The following is an 18,042-nucleotide window of genomic DNA, read 5'->3' as shown; positions in this document are numbered from 1 at the left end:
TAGGTGGGGAGTTTAAAGAGATCTTGGAGTGCGAGGTTTTCGGGACTCCACAAATTAAAGATTCATCCCCAGGACACTGCTGGGAGCAACCCAGGGGGAAAATTACCAGGGCGATAGAAAAGGTGTACATTTTCATTTCTGTTTGTTAGTTATGAAAGTATTGGAGAAGGATTGTAAAAAAAAAAGGCTGTTTCAATGGATGGGACGGCATTTGGTCATGTGATGAAACCTCCAGGAATACATCCAGAGTTGGCAACCCTGTCCGAGAGCGGGTTTTAATTTCTGTTGCCTGAGAGCTGCAGCGGGAGGTGCGGCCCATTGAGACGGCCCTTATTGACGTGTGCGTGTGTGTACGCGTGTGTGCATTGAGCTGCACATCTTGAACAGGTGGCCCCCATGCAGCCAAGGAGCCCTGGGCTGGTGGGAAAAAGGACGACCCAGGGAGGGGGGAGATCGCGGATGGGGGGGGGGGGGGGGGGAAGAGAGAGACCGGGGGTGCCGAGACCGGAGGTGCACTCCCAGCCCCGCAAAAATAACCCGAACACTTCCGTCGCTTGAGCACTTCCCTCGAAGGGCCGTTTGACCAGGTTTTACTGAGCGGAGCACCCACGTGCCCGACTTAGGCGGGTTCCTCGGCCGCCCAGGGAAACACAGGAGCGAATATGGCGGCGACGGCTGTGCTACTGCCCCCCGATGGAGGGCGTTAGAATTGTCCCTTTAGACACACACACTGCACAAAGTCCCAGAGGGTTGTAAATCTGTGGAATGTGCTGCCTCAGAGAGCTGTGGAAGCCGGGACATTGAATAAATTTAAGACAGAGATAGACAGTTTCTTAACCCCTAAGGGAATAAGAGATTATGGGGAGCAGGCAGGGAAGTGGACCGGAGTCCATGATCGGATCAGCCATAATTGTACTAAATGGCGGAGCAGGCTCGAGGGGCCATAAGGCCTACTCCTGCTCTTATTTCTTATGTTCTTATGCAAGTCCAACCAATTGAGAATAACCGACAAGCGACAGACTCTTGAGCTATAAAACCTAAACAGCAGAATGGGGCTAAAAATTTCCCCTTTGAACACAATCGGTGATCCGGCCACAAATTGCGCTAGTTTGGCAAAGTGTTTTTTTTTTGCTCAAGTTTCCGCTCAAACTCATTTGCATATCACCAAACATAAAATCTTCCGTGAACCAGCGCGATCGGGCTGCATTTCAGAACACAATTTAAATAAAACATTAACATTTTGCATATAAACATGTACCTTGATATATTTAAGCGTGGTAACCTGGTACAGTTTCATTAATAAAGCTGAAAATGTGTTTATCACAAAAAAAAAAGCACTTTTAATCAGCGTCTAGTCCACCACCTGTGAGTAAACGGATTGAAAATAACCGACAATCACTTTAGGAAACCATACCGAAACATTTATCCGTACACTGGCGTACAGTACTTTTAGTAAATGGAAAATTATATTTAAAAGCTTTCAATCTGTGGCTATTAGTGTCCTTGCACACCCCACCCCCCCTCCCACCTCAAATAAAACAGCAGCTTGATGTTGAGAGCACCTCGAAGGCCCGTGAACGGGCGGAAATTCGTCAGTGACTGGTTCAGTCTGGGACAGCTTTGTGGGCAGGGCTGGCTTCTAGCGCAACGTTTTTTTAAACTCGTGCAAAAGATGGCGAGAACTCTTGTGGCGCCAGACGTAAGGCGCACTCGAACTTCCGCCATCTTTTGCGCTGCTTTGGCAGATTTTGGGTGAATTGTGCCGGAGAAAACGATTGGAAATTGCGATCAAACTGCACACAGGCCACACCTCGAGTGTTGCTGGTCACCAGGGAACAAATATGAGGCACTGAAACGCCGGAGGGGGTACAGAGAATAATCAGAAGACTGATCCACGGTGCCAGGAGTCGGAACCCATGAGGAAAGACATGAGAAACCCGTGTGGTGGGAGAGGTGATCGTATCGAGGTAAAACAACATAGTCAAGGGAATGGAAAAGGTAAATCTGGAATATAATGTTAAATTAAATTGTGAGAGTTAGCAAAAGGATTGACATCAGAAATTTGTTCTTCAGACCAAATGATGAATGCTTGGAATAGACATCGACAGCCGTGAAATTCCATCCCCAAGCCTCTCCGCCTCTCTCCTCCTTTAAGACGCTCCTTAAAAGCTATTTCCATCTCTCATGTGGCTTTTTAGTTTGATAACGCTCCTGTGAAGCACCTTGGGATGTTTTACTACATTAAAAGCACTATATAAATGCACTTTGTTGTTGTAATGAAGGCAAAAACCCCGGAACCAATTAACACCTGGATGATACGATGGGGTCGGGGTGGGGTTTAGGATCTTTCTGAAGGGATGAATTGATGGGCTAAACGGCCTTCCTCGTTCATGATTATCTTCCGATCAGCAAATTGCAAGGAATCTGCTGCAGGCATTATAAATATAATTTTACACATAACTTCTAAAAAAAAAAAATTAAAGGCACCCACTAAGGGGGACATTTACATGGGAAGACACTTATTCCTACACTGTCTTCTCCCCTTTAAGAACTCAGGCAGAATTGACTTCATTCTCTGCACTTGCTGTGCTTCAACCAATTTAAAACGGAGACCAAGCATTTAAAAACAAATCCATTAAAAGTTAAGCGCAGTAATGCACCAAGCAGTACGCCTAACAAACTGATCAACTGTATACAAGTGGTAAGCAAGAGATAAATGTAGATGTTAGCAAACGAACCACTGCAGAATTAATTTAAGAATTTATTTCCCGTAAATGGCAATAAATAAAAATACGTTCTGTACTTGTATCGGTCAGATTTTCAATGAAGCTGGAAAGGAATGATATGCCATTAGCATTTACAACGAGCAGAAAAACCCATGAACAACCCTCATTATGGGAACAAGCATTCACAAGAGAAGCAGGGGCCTGCCAAGATTATTGAAAGTGACAATCCCAGCGCTTCCGATGGTTCAGTGAATAATACGGACGGCTAGGTCCAGCTTCGATCTGTGCTCTGCACCGAGGTCGCTGGACCCTGTTGGGGGGGGGGATGTTAACCCCGGTTTCAGGGCCCCCTGAACTCTATTTAGTGACCTCCCTCCCGCCTCGCTGTTGGAAGCATGCAGGTCTCTTCAATACCTCTTCACGTGGCTTGGTGTCACGTGTTCACTGATATTGCTCCCATGAAGCGCATTGGGATATTTTTACGACGTTATAGGCGCTGTGCAAGTTATTGGCCCTGAAATTCCGGCCACCCTGGGTCCATACGGAGTGTGTACAGACCCGGGAAAGCATCACAAAAGCTGTCTTTCAGCACACAATGCGCATGTGCTGAAAACCAGCTTTTCCGACCCAACGCATATCAGGAGCAAGGACATTTGCGTGGGCAAGATTGCGGGATTTACCCATATCTTGCCCGGCAAATGTCCTCAAAACTCTTGCGCCTGATAAAAGCAGGCACATAGCCTACTGTTACAGATGTAAGAGTTTAAAAACATACAAAAATATAATTAAGAAAACACATTTTTAAAAACCCTGACCACTACGTTACATTTATTTTTAACTATAATTTAAAAAACTTTTCAAAAAAGCGGAAATTCTTTTTTCTCTCATATTTATTAATTTTAATTTCAACTAATTTTAATTATGTGAGGTGTGTTTTTTATTCTTTATTATGTGTTTTTTCCTCATTAATAGCAATGTGAACCGGTAGATACGAAGTTCCCATTGCTATTAATGAGAAAGCTGTGGAATACTGTACCTGATTGCACCGTCTGCGTGGGAACCTGGAGGATGGGAGCACGCTCTACAGCGTGGGAAGAGAAGGCCTCCCCACTGGAATCCCACACTCCCTTCGGATCACCAGGTAAATCCGTAGAAATGTTACAGGTCGGAGGCAATTGCCCGCGGAAGCCTCAGACGGTAATTTCAGGGCCATTGGGGAGGAAATTGGTAGAGAAAAAAATAAACCATTTCATCCACTCTCTCTTTTGTTTAGGTTGATATCCTGTAATGTTCTCACCATTCTCTGGCTAAGAGAACTGACAGACCATCGTCTAAACGTATAAGAATCTTATCGAATTGTGTAAGATTGAGGGGGCTTGACAAGGTGGATGCAGGGAGGATGTTTCCACTGATGGGGGAGACTAGAACTAGGGGGCATAATCTTAGAATAAGGGGCCGCCCATTTAAAGGGTGAGGAGGAATTTCTTCTCTCAGAGGGTTGTAAATCTGTGGAATTCGCTGCCTCAGAGAGCTGTGGAAGCTGGGACATTGAATAAATTTAAGACAGAAATAGATAGTTTCTTAACCGCTAAGGGAATAAGGGGTGATGGGGAGCGGGCGGGGAAGTGGACCTGAGTCCATGATCAGATCAGCCATGATCGTATTAAATGACGGAGCAGGCTTGAGGGGCCATATGGCCTACTCCTGCTCCAATTTCTTGTGTTTTTATCCGGTTTCTGACAATCTCACTAGATGCCAAGAGGTGTGCAAGGGTGGTTCAGGGTATGTGATTTCCCCCTTTTTGGGGGTTAGGAAAATGGCAGAATTGAAGAACAAGGTTTTCAATTGGCATCACCTCATTCTGTTGTCCTTGCCAAGATTTCCAAACTTGATGCTGGGGGGGGCTCCTTACACTTAGCACATCACCATCCGACAATGTAGCACCAATGCACTGTGTGAACAGAACCAAACAGTGGACAGAAGCTGGCACCAACTTGATTTTGCATCCACCTTTTATTTATTTTACTGCACAACACTCAACTCTGGGAAATATTTCTTGGGGAAGGAGTGACGGGAAAGTGACTGGCAGAAACCCAAGGGCCAAGAACGTCACAGCCTTCAGGAAAACAAGAGTTATGGACAAAGTGGCCAAAAGTTCAAAATAGAGGCCTTACATATCCGTGGACAAGCAGGAGCTACAGACCCCCTTTCACAAACCAGAAGGGGATATTTTCTCCCAAGGATTTCCATCTAAAGGGAGTCACTGAGCAGATCTGGGTGTTTCATTGTCCTCGATTGTTCAGGAATCAAGACCTCTACATTCAGTAATTCCTGGCCCCTGCAGGTTATCAAAGACCCGCAAGTACAAAGGTGTATAGCGAATAGGCGATGAGCTTGGAGAGGATTTCCCAAAGTTATTTCTCTCATGCTTTGAGCCAAAGACCACTCCCTTTACACTGGAGTGATCTCTCACGCCTATCGGGTACGATAGCAGAGTGGTTATGTTACTGGACCAGTAATCCAGAGATAGGGGTTCAAATCCCACTACGGCATCTGGGAAATTTAAATTCAATTAATAAATTTGGAATAGTGACCATGTAACTGCAGGATTGTCGGAAAAACCCAACTGATTCACTAATTTCCTTTTGGGAAGGAAATCTGCCGTCCTTACCCGCTCTGGCTTATCTGTGACTCTAGACCCACAGCAATGTGGTTGACTCTGAAATGGCCTCAGACAAAGTCAGCACTGCAGGATAAAGACTGCCGCGGTTCACCACCACCTTCTCAAGGGAAACTAGGGATGTGAAATAAATGCCGGCCTTGCTATCGACGCCCACATCCCGTGAGTGAGGGTGACTTTATCTGCTGATGAAAACGTTGCTGCAGGGGCGAACTGCGTAACTAGCTCACGGAGTTGATCCAACACCTCTCTCGTCCTCGTAGTCTTGATACAGCAGAACAACAAACACAATCAGGCTGAGAGATTTAAGCTCACTGGTTCTGTGTAGGCAAGGACCTGGGGCTTTGGGCCCTGCACCAATTTCTCCCCAATTTTGTATCCTGCTGCTCTGCAAGAGTTTTGACTTGCCTGGTGGCAACTAAAAGGATGGGATAAGTATTTCTTGACCTGAAAGAGGAAAGTGATCATGGGTTAAAATCTCACTTCACTTCTGCATGTTTTTGGGAACTACAAAATGCCCGTTGTCTAAAGTGATGATTCAGTCAGCTGAATGGCCCTTTCGTTGTTCTATGCTCGCAAGAGGCAAAGTCAAACATGAGCATTAAGCCACTGTGGTGCTTACAGAGTGAGCTCTTGAACAAACTCGAGTTGTCTTGCTGGACATGCCCCTCCCCCACAATGGAAGGAGGGAGTTGAAGAGAAAAAGACCAGGGAGTGAGCCAGCTCAGGGCTGCACCTTATACTCAACAGCAGGCTATTTGTCGCCTCGGATGGGAGAACAGTGCCCAAACAACCCAATAAAAAAATAAAAAATTGAAATGCAAAATAAAATGGCCACGCACCCCTGATGCAATAGTTCAGGTTAAGAATGTCTTCTGTTGCAGTGGATCAGTTTAAAATACAGTGCAACACCCCAGTACTTTTTCATTAATAGTTTTGACAAATTAATGCAATTCTTTGTCAAATGAGACTGACCACTGTAAAACTGTGTGGAATGGTTTAAGACAGCTGCAGAGTACAAAGGGAGCTGGATCACGTAAGATCCAGGGAGTCCAAACTGTGGCCTGTCGGCTACACCTGGCTCAGGAAGCCAAGGCAACTCGGTTGCATTTGGGCTAAAATATTTCTTATTGATGATTTGTTCTGTTTGAATTTCGTGTGCCTGCATGTTTGGAAAGGACTGCTCGTGACTTGTTGCCTGATCGATGGATAAATCCTGAATCAGAATAAATCTGTTAGTATCAGCGAGCTCGGATGTATAGAAACACGGATCGAAACTTGTACGCAGCTCTCTAGACTCCATGGTGGATACTTCTAACACCCACGGACACAACAAGCTCGAACCCCCCGCATTGAATGCCACCCTGTGCGGTAGAGCCTGATGCATAGCCACGCTGGTTAGAGACAGCTGCGGGCACGTGTGTACATGTGCAGTGTGCTTCAAACAATTCTACAGAAAAAGGCAGACAAAAAAAAAATCCAATTTAAATACTTTAATACTGAACAAAAGAAAATAAAAGCAGATGGAAACTGTTACACATTTCCTGACTGCAGCAGCTATTGCAATGCCCAGAGTAACAAAACAAAAAGTATTAGAAGTTGGGGGGAGGGAAAGGAGGGGTAGGGAAGAGAGGAGAAAACACCTGAATTAAAAATGCCACCCAACCACTATCAGGACAGATACAAGTGAAAACAAACTTCGAAGGAACCAGGGAAGTAAAACTGCAATGAACCAAAACCCATGGATGTATTTGTAAGGTTAAAAGCACAGAGGAACATATTTCAAGTAGCACACGCTCATCGATAGCTGGTAAAACGCTGATAGCCATGTTTAATCATATTTGTGTGTGTGTGTGGGGCAAGGCGGGGAGGGGAGGGGGGGGGGGGGAAAGAAATGTTTTGAACAGAAACACGCAAAAAAAAGTGATGTCACTCTGTAATTGTATTTCCAAAAATAAAACAAAAAAAAGTTAGAATATTAGAATTTCGTTGTAGGTCATCACATTTTAATGTAAACATCAAATAATGTACCAAAATTAAAACTACAAAAAAAAGCTATGAAGGTCTACACTGTCATGTAACCCTTCAAAGAAAAAAAAAGCCAGATTTAAAAACATTTACACATGCATAGTGAAACCAAACAAGTACTTTTTCTTTTTTTTTTAAACTAAATTCACACTTTTTTTTTTAAAGTTAATAATCTACTAAGCACCAGCATATCTAGATTTATTTCATCATGATTCATTTAAAAAAAATCTATCAAATTAACAGTAAAACAACGAGCAAAGCTGTCAGCTTGACCCAGAAAATTGAAATAAAAAGCAGAGCATGTGTGATGAAGGTGTGCTTATGTCTTCTGCAGTGATTTCTGCCTCTTTTTTTTTTTAAAAGTAAAAGCTTTGTGTCTAAACTGAATTTTAATATACATGTGTGTATGTTTATGCAAATATATATCCTATTTTTTTAAGTTAAAAGCAGTTTGTTTACAATAACACTTTACAGAGAGTAATATCTTTCAGTTGATCAAAATGTTTCAGAATGCAAGGAACATTTTTTAAGAAACTTTGCTTGAAATGAAACGCGTTTTGTTGTCCTCGTCCTCCCGTAAGCTGACCGCGGCACTGAATGCTACTGTATGTCAGCGAAGTATTCTTAAAAAGTGGCTCGAAAATTAATGCTCTGCTTAAAAACTTTTTTTTTCATTTTTTTTTTCTGAGCTGATACAAGATTTACCTATGCATATCAAAGATTTTTTTGGGTTTTTTTTTTGTTGTTGAAAGAAATAAGGTTGAATTTAGGAATCTATGATCAACTACAAAGTACATAAAGTAATGTAAAATATACACAGGATGAGACCCTTCCGCCAAAATAAAACAAAACAAAAAAAAATTATTCCAGGAAGTTTTGTCACAGAGTTGCTAAATATTTTTAACAAACTATATTTCTGACTGTTCTGACTCATTTTAAAATCTAAAAAGCAACAATATATTTTTTTTATTTGAAATAAGAGTAATACCCATTGCTACCTGATGAACTGCCTATGCTGAGTTCCTGAAACAAAGACAGCGGGTCGCCATTTTTCTTTGCGGGCTCAGGCGGAGGTTTCGGCTTTGGCGGAGCCCGTAATGCGTTGGCGTACGACATGACTGGTTTGTTTCCACTGGCTTTCTGCTGGCTGCCCGACTCTGCGATCTGGCTGTTGGACAGGAGCGGCGGAAACTGCCCCAGGTGCTGGAGCACGTTGTAGTTGAACGAGTTCGCCGACAGCTGAGATACATTCTCCGGCTTCAGGTGCTCCTCCGCGGGTCTGAGGTTCTTGGACTGAACTGCTGCTGCAACAAAACAAAACAAAACAAAACAAAACAGGTAAACGTCAAGGGGGTGAAAAGGATTTAGGCAGAGCGACAGAGAGGGTGCTGAGAAAGCCAGCCCTCAACGAGCGGGACTCACTCCAACCACCACAACTGTGAAACGTCTATTCTAGGTCAGTGATTGGAGCGTGGGCAGATACAGCAGGAGTGGCGAGAGACTGTGGAGGGATGTGATGGGGCCCAGGAGAGTCGCAAGTTCGGGGCCAGGGGCCCAGGGGCAGCACGGGATGGCCCACACTGTAATATGTGTGCGCACTAGGTCCATGCAGCAGAGCTGGTCTCCAGTCGTCTTGGTTAACCCTTGCCCCCAGATAAAGACCTAGCTCTGTCAAACCCGTGTGGTGGCTGGTGTGCAACAGCCTCCCCACATTAAAAAAATCCAAGCACAGGCATCTTCCACCCTTCAGGATGTAGTTCGGGACGTGGAATATTAAATCCTTCATTGAAACACCTGTGAACTCATCCCTTTTTGACATGGAAGCAAGTCATCCTCGTTTTGAGGGACTGCCCATGATGATGATGATGACTATTCCAAAAAATAAAATTCTGATTATCTGGGTGGTCTCCTCTCTTTGTGCTGGATCTTGTGGACAGGTTACCAGGAGTATTGAGGTTGGTAATCTGGTCACGAGTAAATTGGCAAGTCTGGCGAGAAAAAAAAAAATCAGATTCAAGGTCAGCTTCCCCGATAGTTTAAGTCAGTAATTTGTTTTTTTATTCGTTCTCGGGATGTGGGTATCGCTGGTAAGGCCGGCATTTATTGCCCATCCCTAATTGCCCCTTGAGAAGGTGGTGGTGCAGTCCGTGTGGCGAAGGTACTCCCACAGTGCTGTGAGGGAGGGAGTTACAGGATTTTGATACAACAACTATGAAGGAACGGAGATATATTTCCAAGTCAGGATGGTGTGTGACTTGGAGAGGAACTTGCAGGTGGTGGTGCTCCCATGCGCCTGCTGCCCTTGTCCTTCTAGGTGGTAGCGGTCGTGGGTTTGGGAGGTGCTGTCAAAGAAATGCATATTACATGGTGTGGAACTGATATAGACACACTTGGGGAAAGTGCAGGCTGGATCCCATGCCTGTGCTGGGTTAGCTGATACTAGTCAGGAGAGCAATAGCGCCACAACAGCTGCCCTTTTATCAGTCAGGGTCCCTGTGACTGATCCAGGCCCATCACTGCTTGCGAATGTCGGGCAAGCACTGGGTCCAGCTCTCTTCCCCCAAAGAGTCTGGACACAGGTGCCTTCGCGGTTCGTACCTGAAGAATGGTCTCTTGGGCAAGGTGCCAGAATGCTGCCAGTCTGTGCAGACTGCAATGAGTCAGAACCTGAAGAAACTTGGGGGCAATAAAGGATGTGGGTGTCGATGTTTCACAGAACAGTTTAAGAATGTTTTTAAGCAGGGGTATGACACCAGTGATGTAATGTGCTGCGCAAGGGAGCGATATATGACAGGGTCACCTGCAAGTCGCCCAAATACCGGCACAGACAGGATGAGGCACCCGTGGCTACTCCTGTGAACTGCCTATTACAGTGTATGTAATGACTCCACGAGGCAGGGTATGATACTTAAACTGTGTTGACCTGTCGTCCTTTATTTGCAGCTCCTGAGTGACGACAACAAGCTGCGAGTTCCCTTTTATACTGGGTTACCTGCCGTGTGCAGGCAACCCCTAGGTCTCCAGCAACAGCAGCACCCTCTGATGTACAGGCAAGGTGCGTAGTGCAAGGGTACATTCAGTGTTGCATAACAGTGTTACAGACATCACACAGTAAACAGGCATGCATACACAACACCTATCTTGTGGTCAGAAAGCATCATGGGCCTGGGAACATGCTACCTACACCGCTGGGGAAAAATGTGTGGAAAAGGATTCCTTAATTTAAAGATAGGAAGCAGGACAGAGCAACAAAAACCAACATAGCTATTAGACACGGAGAGAATATTCACAGGAAAGGACGGAGAAGACAGCAGAGTTCCTCCTATAGCACTGCACCGTATGGTACGGCACTGTGATTCTCAATCCCCGTGTGATTCCTCAGATCGGTGCTTAACTAATCAATCTCAGTGCAGTGGTGGAGTCAGTAGACATGGTTTCCGTGTCCCTCTGCTGAGGTGTGGGGGGTGGGTGGTGAAGACTGGGTGTTGGAGCAAGGGCAGGGTTGGGCACAACTGTGACCTCCTCACCCCACGGTCAAACAGCGTGTTTGGGTTCACGTGGAAAGGTGCTCGTTTTCGCAAAGTACTGGAGGATTGGTGGTATGAGTCACCAACCTTCATACCCAACTGACTCAGAACAGCACTCCCGACTGTGGACTGTGTCATTTCCATGTTCTGTAACACTCACTCTTGCGATCTAATTAAGACTGTCAGCTTAATGCCACATTGGTGTCAAACCATGGGTAGTTATGCAATCGACTCTCACCCACTTCGAAGTGGGCAGATTGCTTCCAAGCTGACTTCATAGTTGTCAGCTTGAAGATTTTAATTCCCGCACTCTATCCTAGGGCTCAAAACCGAGGCTCCAGTATTACAGGGGCAGGGCGCTAATGCATTGTGTACCATCCATCCCAGATCCACTTCATCTCCTCCAACTCTCTCACACCGCAGGAGAAGCGGAGCTGAACTCTCTGAATGCCGCCCACGCTCCAGTTTATATAAAGCAGGAATGTGTTCCATGACCGAGCCCTGATAACCCACGCCGAGCTGCAAGATAACCCTCACCGCAATTTCTTCCCGTTTACCAAAAATAAACATTGATTCAAGGTAATGGGAAGTGACTAATCCGCATTTTATTATCCAGCTTTTGATATTTGATTAATATTTAATATTAGAATATATGCCCACAGCAAACATGCCATCCTGATTATATTTTCAAAATCTTGTAAGATATCGCTCAGATTTTAAGACATTTACTACCTTCAAAATAATTTGCCCTCAATATTCATGCATTTAATTTCTTTGTTGATTTGGAGGCATTACTGAATTGTTTATATGTAATATTTTAAATTGAAATGCCATTGATTACAAAAAGCATATATTACATTTAGTGTCTGCAGAAACGCACAGATTATTTGTTGGACATAATTAAATGGCTCTGTAGATTTCCCAGTTCATTGCATTCTCTGAGGGAGGCAGCCTCTATTCTCTGCTCTCGGTCTATTGTGAATAGCTTCTAGCTAAATCACTTCAATAAAATTTTTCCCAGACATTTCTGAGCATGGGTTTTTGATATACAGGACAGCAGATTCAATTAAACTTCAGATTGTCAGTTTTTCCTGTCGGAATTACCAGACTGTGATATTTCCCCCCAAAGTTCTTACAGCTCATTCCAAATTTACAAAGCCTTCTGTTTATGAGCTGACCTATAAAATGTTAATAATGCAGCGCAAAGAAGCCTGAATTAACAATGAAGGATCACAACCCCATTGTAATTACCGCAAACCTGAGAACACACTCAATGAAGTCAACTTTGCTGATCAATAGACAGCTTTTTAAAACCTAAAATGTTTCATCCGAATAGTTCCTTACCTTACTTCCATTTTCTTGGTCTCCACTGTATGATGTGTGCAGCCTACAGCACAGCACCATGTGCTGCGTGCACTGTCACCATTCACACCAATGGGCCCTGCAGCCCGTCACTGGGAATAACCACTCGAGCACAACTCCGCCAATATGATTTTACCTCCAGACCCTTTTGACTGGGAGACACCACATAGAAACATAGGAACAGGAGTAGGCCCATTCTGGTTCCCAAGCCTGGTCCACCATTCAATCATATCACTGCTGTTCTGTGTCTTAACTCCATTTACCCGCCTTAGTTCCATATCCCTTAATAACCTTGCCTAACAAAATATCACAATTTCCGCCCTGTGCCTCCCCGCTCGACATGACTTGGACCAGGAACTGAGCAGACTGGGACGTGGACTTGTGCCTGTCCCTGCTCTGTGGCACGCTATTGCTCAGCATCACCCAACCAAGAGGTCGCATGTATCAGGCACAATAAGAGGTCTTGTTGGAAACGCAAGTGAAGATCACGCACGCAAATCCACTTGGTTTCTTGAACTCAGCTTTGGCGAGGCATGCAACAAACAGTGTCCCAGATCAACCAGAGTCCTTTTCCATTGGGATGGGTGCAAGGGGATGGGGAACAAGCACTTAGCTCTTAGATGGTCGGGTTAGCACACGGAACACTCCAAAACACAAACATCAAGCTACTATACCTAAAAGGTCCCGTGGTGCCACCGCTCGGTTGGATCCATTGCACAGAATGTTCTGGAGGGCAGCCGAAGAGTTGGCGTTCACCCACATCTCTGGAGACGTGTAATTGTATGAAGAATGGTTGCTGTGGTCTTGAAGTTCCTTACACTGACTAAGATTGCCTTGCGGATTGCTAGAATCTTCAGGAAACGCTTGAACAGAACTGGCTGAAATTCTTCTTTGGTACAAAGGCCTTCCTGGTCCTCTGGCTTCATACTGTTTGGGAAAGTGTAACAAGGGGAGAATTGTGCTTAGTGTTCAGTAGGATGCCCCTCCATCTGCTACATGATAAAAACTTTACTGCATGTGCTTTTTGCTAAAATCAAAATAACCCTTAAGCTTAGTAAATATTTTGAATTTCTAAGATGATGTTCCAAAACGCCCCCCCAGTTAAAATCCTTGTGTCTGCTCCACTAGGCAAATCATTTGCCACGTAGCCGCTGACTGCTTTCATTAATTAAAGTGGGATCCAGCAGTAAAAATCAGTCGAAGGTCTCGGAGCACGGGATGGAGCCTTGCTCTGCTCAGATCCCAATGCGGGGTGGATTGGATGGGCAGGTGTGAAGAGAGACTGTGATGCCTCCCAGAAAGGAAGAGCCAGTGGGCTCGGGAGTCTCCTGGCATCCCGCCACAGGGGGGCAATGGCGCATCGTGAGGGCAGGCTTGCCCCAAACTCCAAGCTGCAAGCAAGCCCAATGGAAAAAAAAGGGAATAAATACAAAGTAAAAGGAGGGGGGAAAAAGAGTGGGGTTAAACTTACTCACAAAAATAAAGTTTGAGAACAAAACCAGCTTTGTTTCTAAGTCATTAAACTGACTGCTGAACAGAAGTTCCACACACAACTATTTTCTTCCCTTTCCTCAATTTCAGCAGTAACTCAACCACTGTTGAAATGTTCAAGATACAGTAAGCTGGACAACATCACACACTCAATCTTACATTCAAAAAAATAATTGTAACTCTTCAATGCCACAAGAATACAGACTGCTTGAGTTACTTGTTTGCATACATGTGTTGAGTAAATATCACAAATCATCTCCTGAACAATTGACATTTACAGCATATTTATAGAGCACGAGCTTTATTGTTGCATGGGCAGAGCAGTGCACAGCTAAATAAAGGTTTATTTGATTCTGAAAGCACTTTAATCCCACAGGTTTTTTTTATACTAGCACTTAGCAAGGGGCAATTAATTCTACAGCATAAATTAAGCAAGTGTTGAATGTTGGATGTGATATTTATCCAACAAATGTACCCAGCCAAGTGGGCAATCGGTTTCCTGGTGGCATAAATTTTAAAGAGAGAAAGAATTGTCAAAGAACGATGGGCTGTACGTGTAGACTCGTTGAAGAGTCTTTTGCCTAGGGTCGCTGAAAACGGGAGCAAAGTAACAGACATCTGAAACAGTGCCTGAATTTACAGAAAGAAAACACATTGTGTGGAAGTCAACATTGAATCTGACTATCGGATGTCCCCTACTTATAACCCATGTAGGGTTAGAAACCAAATCACTTATATAAACACTGACACAGTTGTATGAGGCTCTGCATTCTTACATTGTGCACAATTATTGCAGGATATTTGGAACTCCTTCAAACCTTGTAATTTATATCATGCGATAACATCTTATTCCATTGGCTTGTCAGTTAAAAGAGGACCTGTATTTGTATATTGCCTTTCACGGCCTCAGGCCATCCCACAGCACTTTACAGCCAATGAAGTACTTTTTGGAGTGTAGTCACTGTTGTAATGCAGGAAATGTGGCAGTCAATTTGCACATAGCAAGCTCCCACAAACAGCAATGTGGTAGTGACCAGATAATCTGCTTTAGTGATATTGACTGAGGGATAAATATTGGCCAGGACACTGGGGATAACTCCCCTGCTCTTCTTCGAACAATGTCACGGAATCGTTTACGTCCACCTGAGAGCAGAAGAGTCCTCGGTTTAACGTCTCCTCTTACAGAGGGCACCTCCCACAGTGCAGCACTCCCTTACATGAATTGTCAGCCTAGAATATGTGCTCAAGTCTCTCCCACAGAGCCACGGCTAACACTCATTTCAATTACGTTACGGCAGGTTTAACTCGCCTGCAGCACTTTGAATTAACAGAACAATGCAATACACACATGACATTAACAGCAACTAGCTGGCCTGTAGTTCAGTCTTGGGGTTCTGTTGACATTCACGAAGTTCGTTTTGCAGTCATTTGAGCTGCATGAGTGAATTACAGCTCTCCAAATGCTGCTAGCCATCTATCTCCTGTACACAAGCTTCCTGCAATCTATTCCAATGTACTCTCCAGCAACATAACAGCAGTGATGACAGAAAGGGAGCCGATATTCTTTTGTGAATGTCACAGCACAGGAGACTGCAGGCAACGCTGAGAAACGGTTGTCACTTTTATTTAAAAAATGGATCCTTAAGCATGCCATCACAATTGAAGGCCATTATCTGATTGTGTAACGCAGGCCAACAAGGTTACTTGAACCCAATTAGGTTACAGCCTTTATCCGCACTCCCTGATCTCAGTCTCCAGATTAACATTTACGCAAGGACCCAAAAATTGAGTTAAAAAAAGGAAATCTCAAAATACAACAGTGTTAAAACAACAGCACCTTAATTGTGCTTAATGGAGCCACTGACTAATCGTCATAGGCAGTCCCTCGAAATCGAGGAAGACTTGCTTCCACTCTAAAAGTGAGTTCTCAGGTGACTGTATGGGAATACAGTCCAATATGGGAATTACAGTCTCTGTCACAGGTGGAGGAAAGGATGGGTGGGGAGTCTGGTTTGCCGCACGCTCCTTCCGCTGCCTGCGCTTGATTTCTGTATGCTCTCGGCGATGAGACTCGAGGTGCTCAGCGCCCTCCCGGAAACTCTTCCTCCACTTAGGGTGGTCTTTGGCCATGGACTCCCAGGTGTCGGTGGGGATGTTGCACTTTATCAAGGAGGCTTTGAGGGTGTCCTTGAAACGTTTCCTCTGCCCACCTGGGGCTCGCTTGCTGTGTAGGAGTTCAGAGTAAAGCGCTTGCTTTGGGAGTCTTGTGTCAGGCATGCGAACAATGTGGCCTGCCCAGTGGAGCTGATCAAGTGTGGTCAGTGCTTTGATGCTGGGGATGTTGGCCTGATCGAGAACACTAACGTTGGTGCGTCTGTCCTCCCAGGCCAGTTTCACTGAATAGTGAAACAGGGAATGACAACTTTGTGATTGCTGCTAAGGTCCCAGCATTACCAGATTTAAAAAATCAAAATTATGCACATTTATTGTAAGAAGTGTTTTTAAAGAAATTTCCTAATGGGCGATAGATTGCCAGCAGTGACTGCAATTCACCCGTGCTCTAAGCTACGAAAGCAAACCGTGAGTACTATGGCAAGCAAACGTCTTGTTTCGTCAAAAACACATCACCTAAACCCATTTTAAAAAAGACTAGGTTTAAAATATTAGCCATTTTCTGGAATAAATCCAAAGTGGGACCTTCAATGACTTAGTTCAGGCCCCATTTACTCAGTGGCAAGCTCAAGAAAGATAGAAAGCAGTGCAGGCCAACCTGGTTGGAACTTGTCAAGCAGTCTGGGGAGAGGTGTTGGAATTGTTTGACTCTGTTGCACCATTCTGTTAATGAAGAATTGTATTTCTTTGAAGGGACCAACGTCTGGCGTACTGGTCAATACTGATCAGCCAATCGTTGACCTCATTTTAAAATATATATATATTTTTCAAGCATGAATCATGTCCACTGGAGGCTGAGCAGTGCTCAGTATCTATCATCAGCAACTTCAGGAGAGGAAGGGGGAAAATGGAAGAAACTGCAGAAAAATAAAAAGGGAGCAGCAAAACATTGACCACAGACTATAACAGATCAAGAGTCAAGGGTCAAAGAGTTGCCCCATCGACTGTGGAGTCACAAATACAAACACCAATGAAGAGATTTCAGCTCCCCAGGAAAATATTGGCATTTCTCAACAAGAACACTAAACCGACCACAGAAACCCAACACTTAGAATTACAGGCGACGATATTCACCGGGGTGTGGTTTCGAAGTGGGAATATCTTAAAAATCCCCACCAGCTATACGATGGGGGTGGGGGGGGCGAGGAGTTCCAACTGCCGACCATTCATTTCTCACTTGAAAAACGGGTGGCTGGTAGAAAATCTGCTGGGGACCAGGTGCACCCATTTCCCCACCTGAATCAACTTTGAGACAGGTCCATACGTGGGCGCCCAGTACTCCGGCCCAAAATAAATCGAACACACATTCTAATATGCGGCTATCCAAACTTCAGCCCCGAGGCCACATGCTTGAGCCATGGCCATCTGGCCCTTAAAGCCCAGGGAACTCGGTCTCACTTGTGCTTGTTTTCTTATCTACTGGTTCATCTTGTTTGAATTTTGTGTCCAGAGTTTTGGCAAGGGCTGTTTTTAGTGCAATTAGTGGATGAATCAGAATACCCAGATCCATTACCATCAACAACTTGAGATATATGTAAATATATGTGGGTTATGCAATTTAAACTTTATATACAGCACTGGAGGATTCAGGTTAGCCATGTAAGTGACCCACATAGATAAACCCTGGGCACACTTGCTGTACAAGGAGTATTGAGGCTATGATGGGAAGAGATGCCAATATTTTGTAACTGGTACAAGTACATTTAGAGTATCAGTAATAAATTAATGCTTCCAGATAGAAGGCATTCAAGGGTTTGCCTGCAGTTAGACAGCTGGGTCCCTTTGGGAGAATTGGCAGGGTACCGCTGCATTGCACTCCTTATGTATCGATTCATATGTAAAGGCTCAGTTTAACAACGTTTAAATTGATTCTCAATAATCGGCGATTCACATTGCTTTGCCGATCCAACTCCTGTCCACATCACCATCACTACTTCCACCAGTAATAATGAATCATGGAAGATGCCCTTGTGTTTATTGTTTCACTGGCCTTGTTAGTTTTAGCCCTGTGCTGTACACAGTCATGCCGCCCTTGCAATGGATTCATAACCTCTGG

At 44.5% G+C, this 18,042-nt stretch overlaps 1 protein-coding gene across 4 annotated transcripts in view; it reads right to left on the bottom strand.

Annotated features, from left to right (window-relative positions):
- Positions 1-6,884: 6,884 nt before the first annotated feature.
- helz (helicase with zinc finger) overlaps positions 6,885-18,042 on the bottom strand; it is a 295,601-nt gene continuing 284,443 nt past the window's right edge. For 3 of the 4 annotated variants that reach the window (XM_070857885.1, XM_070857887.1, XM_070857886.1), the window contains exons 30-31: positions 12,998-13,250; positions 6,885-8,738 (exon numbers count right to left, since the gene is read on the bottom strand). In XM_070857885.1, the coding sequence (XP_070713986.1) occupies positions 8,401-8,738; positions 12,998-13,250 (591 nt within the window). In that variant the 3' untranslated portion in view covers positions 6,885-8,400. The remainder of the gene's footprint in view (positions 8,739-12,997; positions 13,251-18,042) is intronic. The other variant, XM_070857888.1, reaches the window with a different exon arrangement.

This window comes from Pristiophorus japonicus, chromosome 16, assembly GCF_044704955.1.
Source record: "Pristiophorus japonicus isolate sPriJap1 chromosome 16, sPriJap1.hap1, whole genome shotgun sequence".
Lineage (NCBI taxonomy): Eukaryota > Metazoa > Chordata > Chondrichthyes > Pristiophoridae > Pristiophorus > Pristiophorus japonicus.
This window is presented reverse-complemented; position numbering and strand designations above follow the sequence as displayed.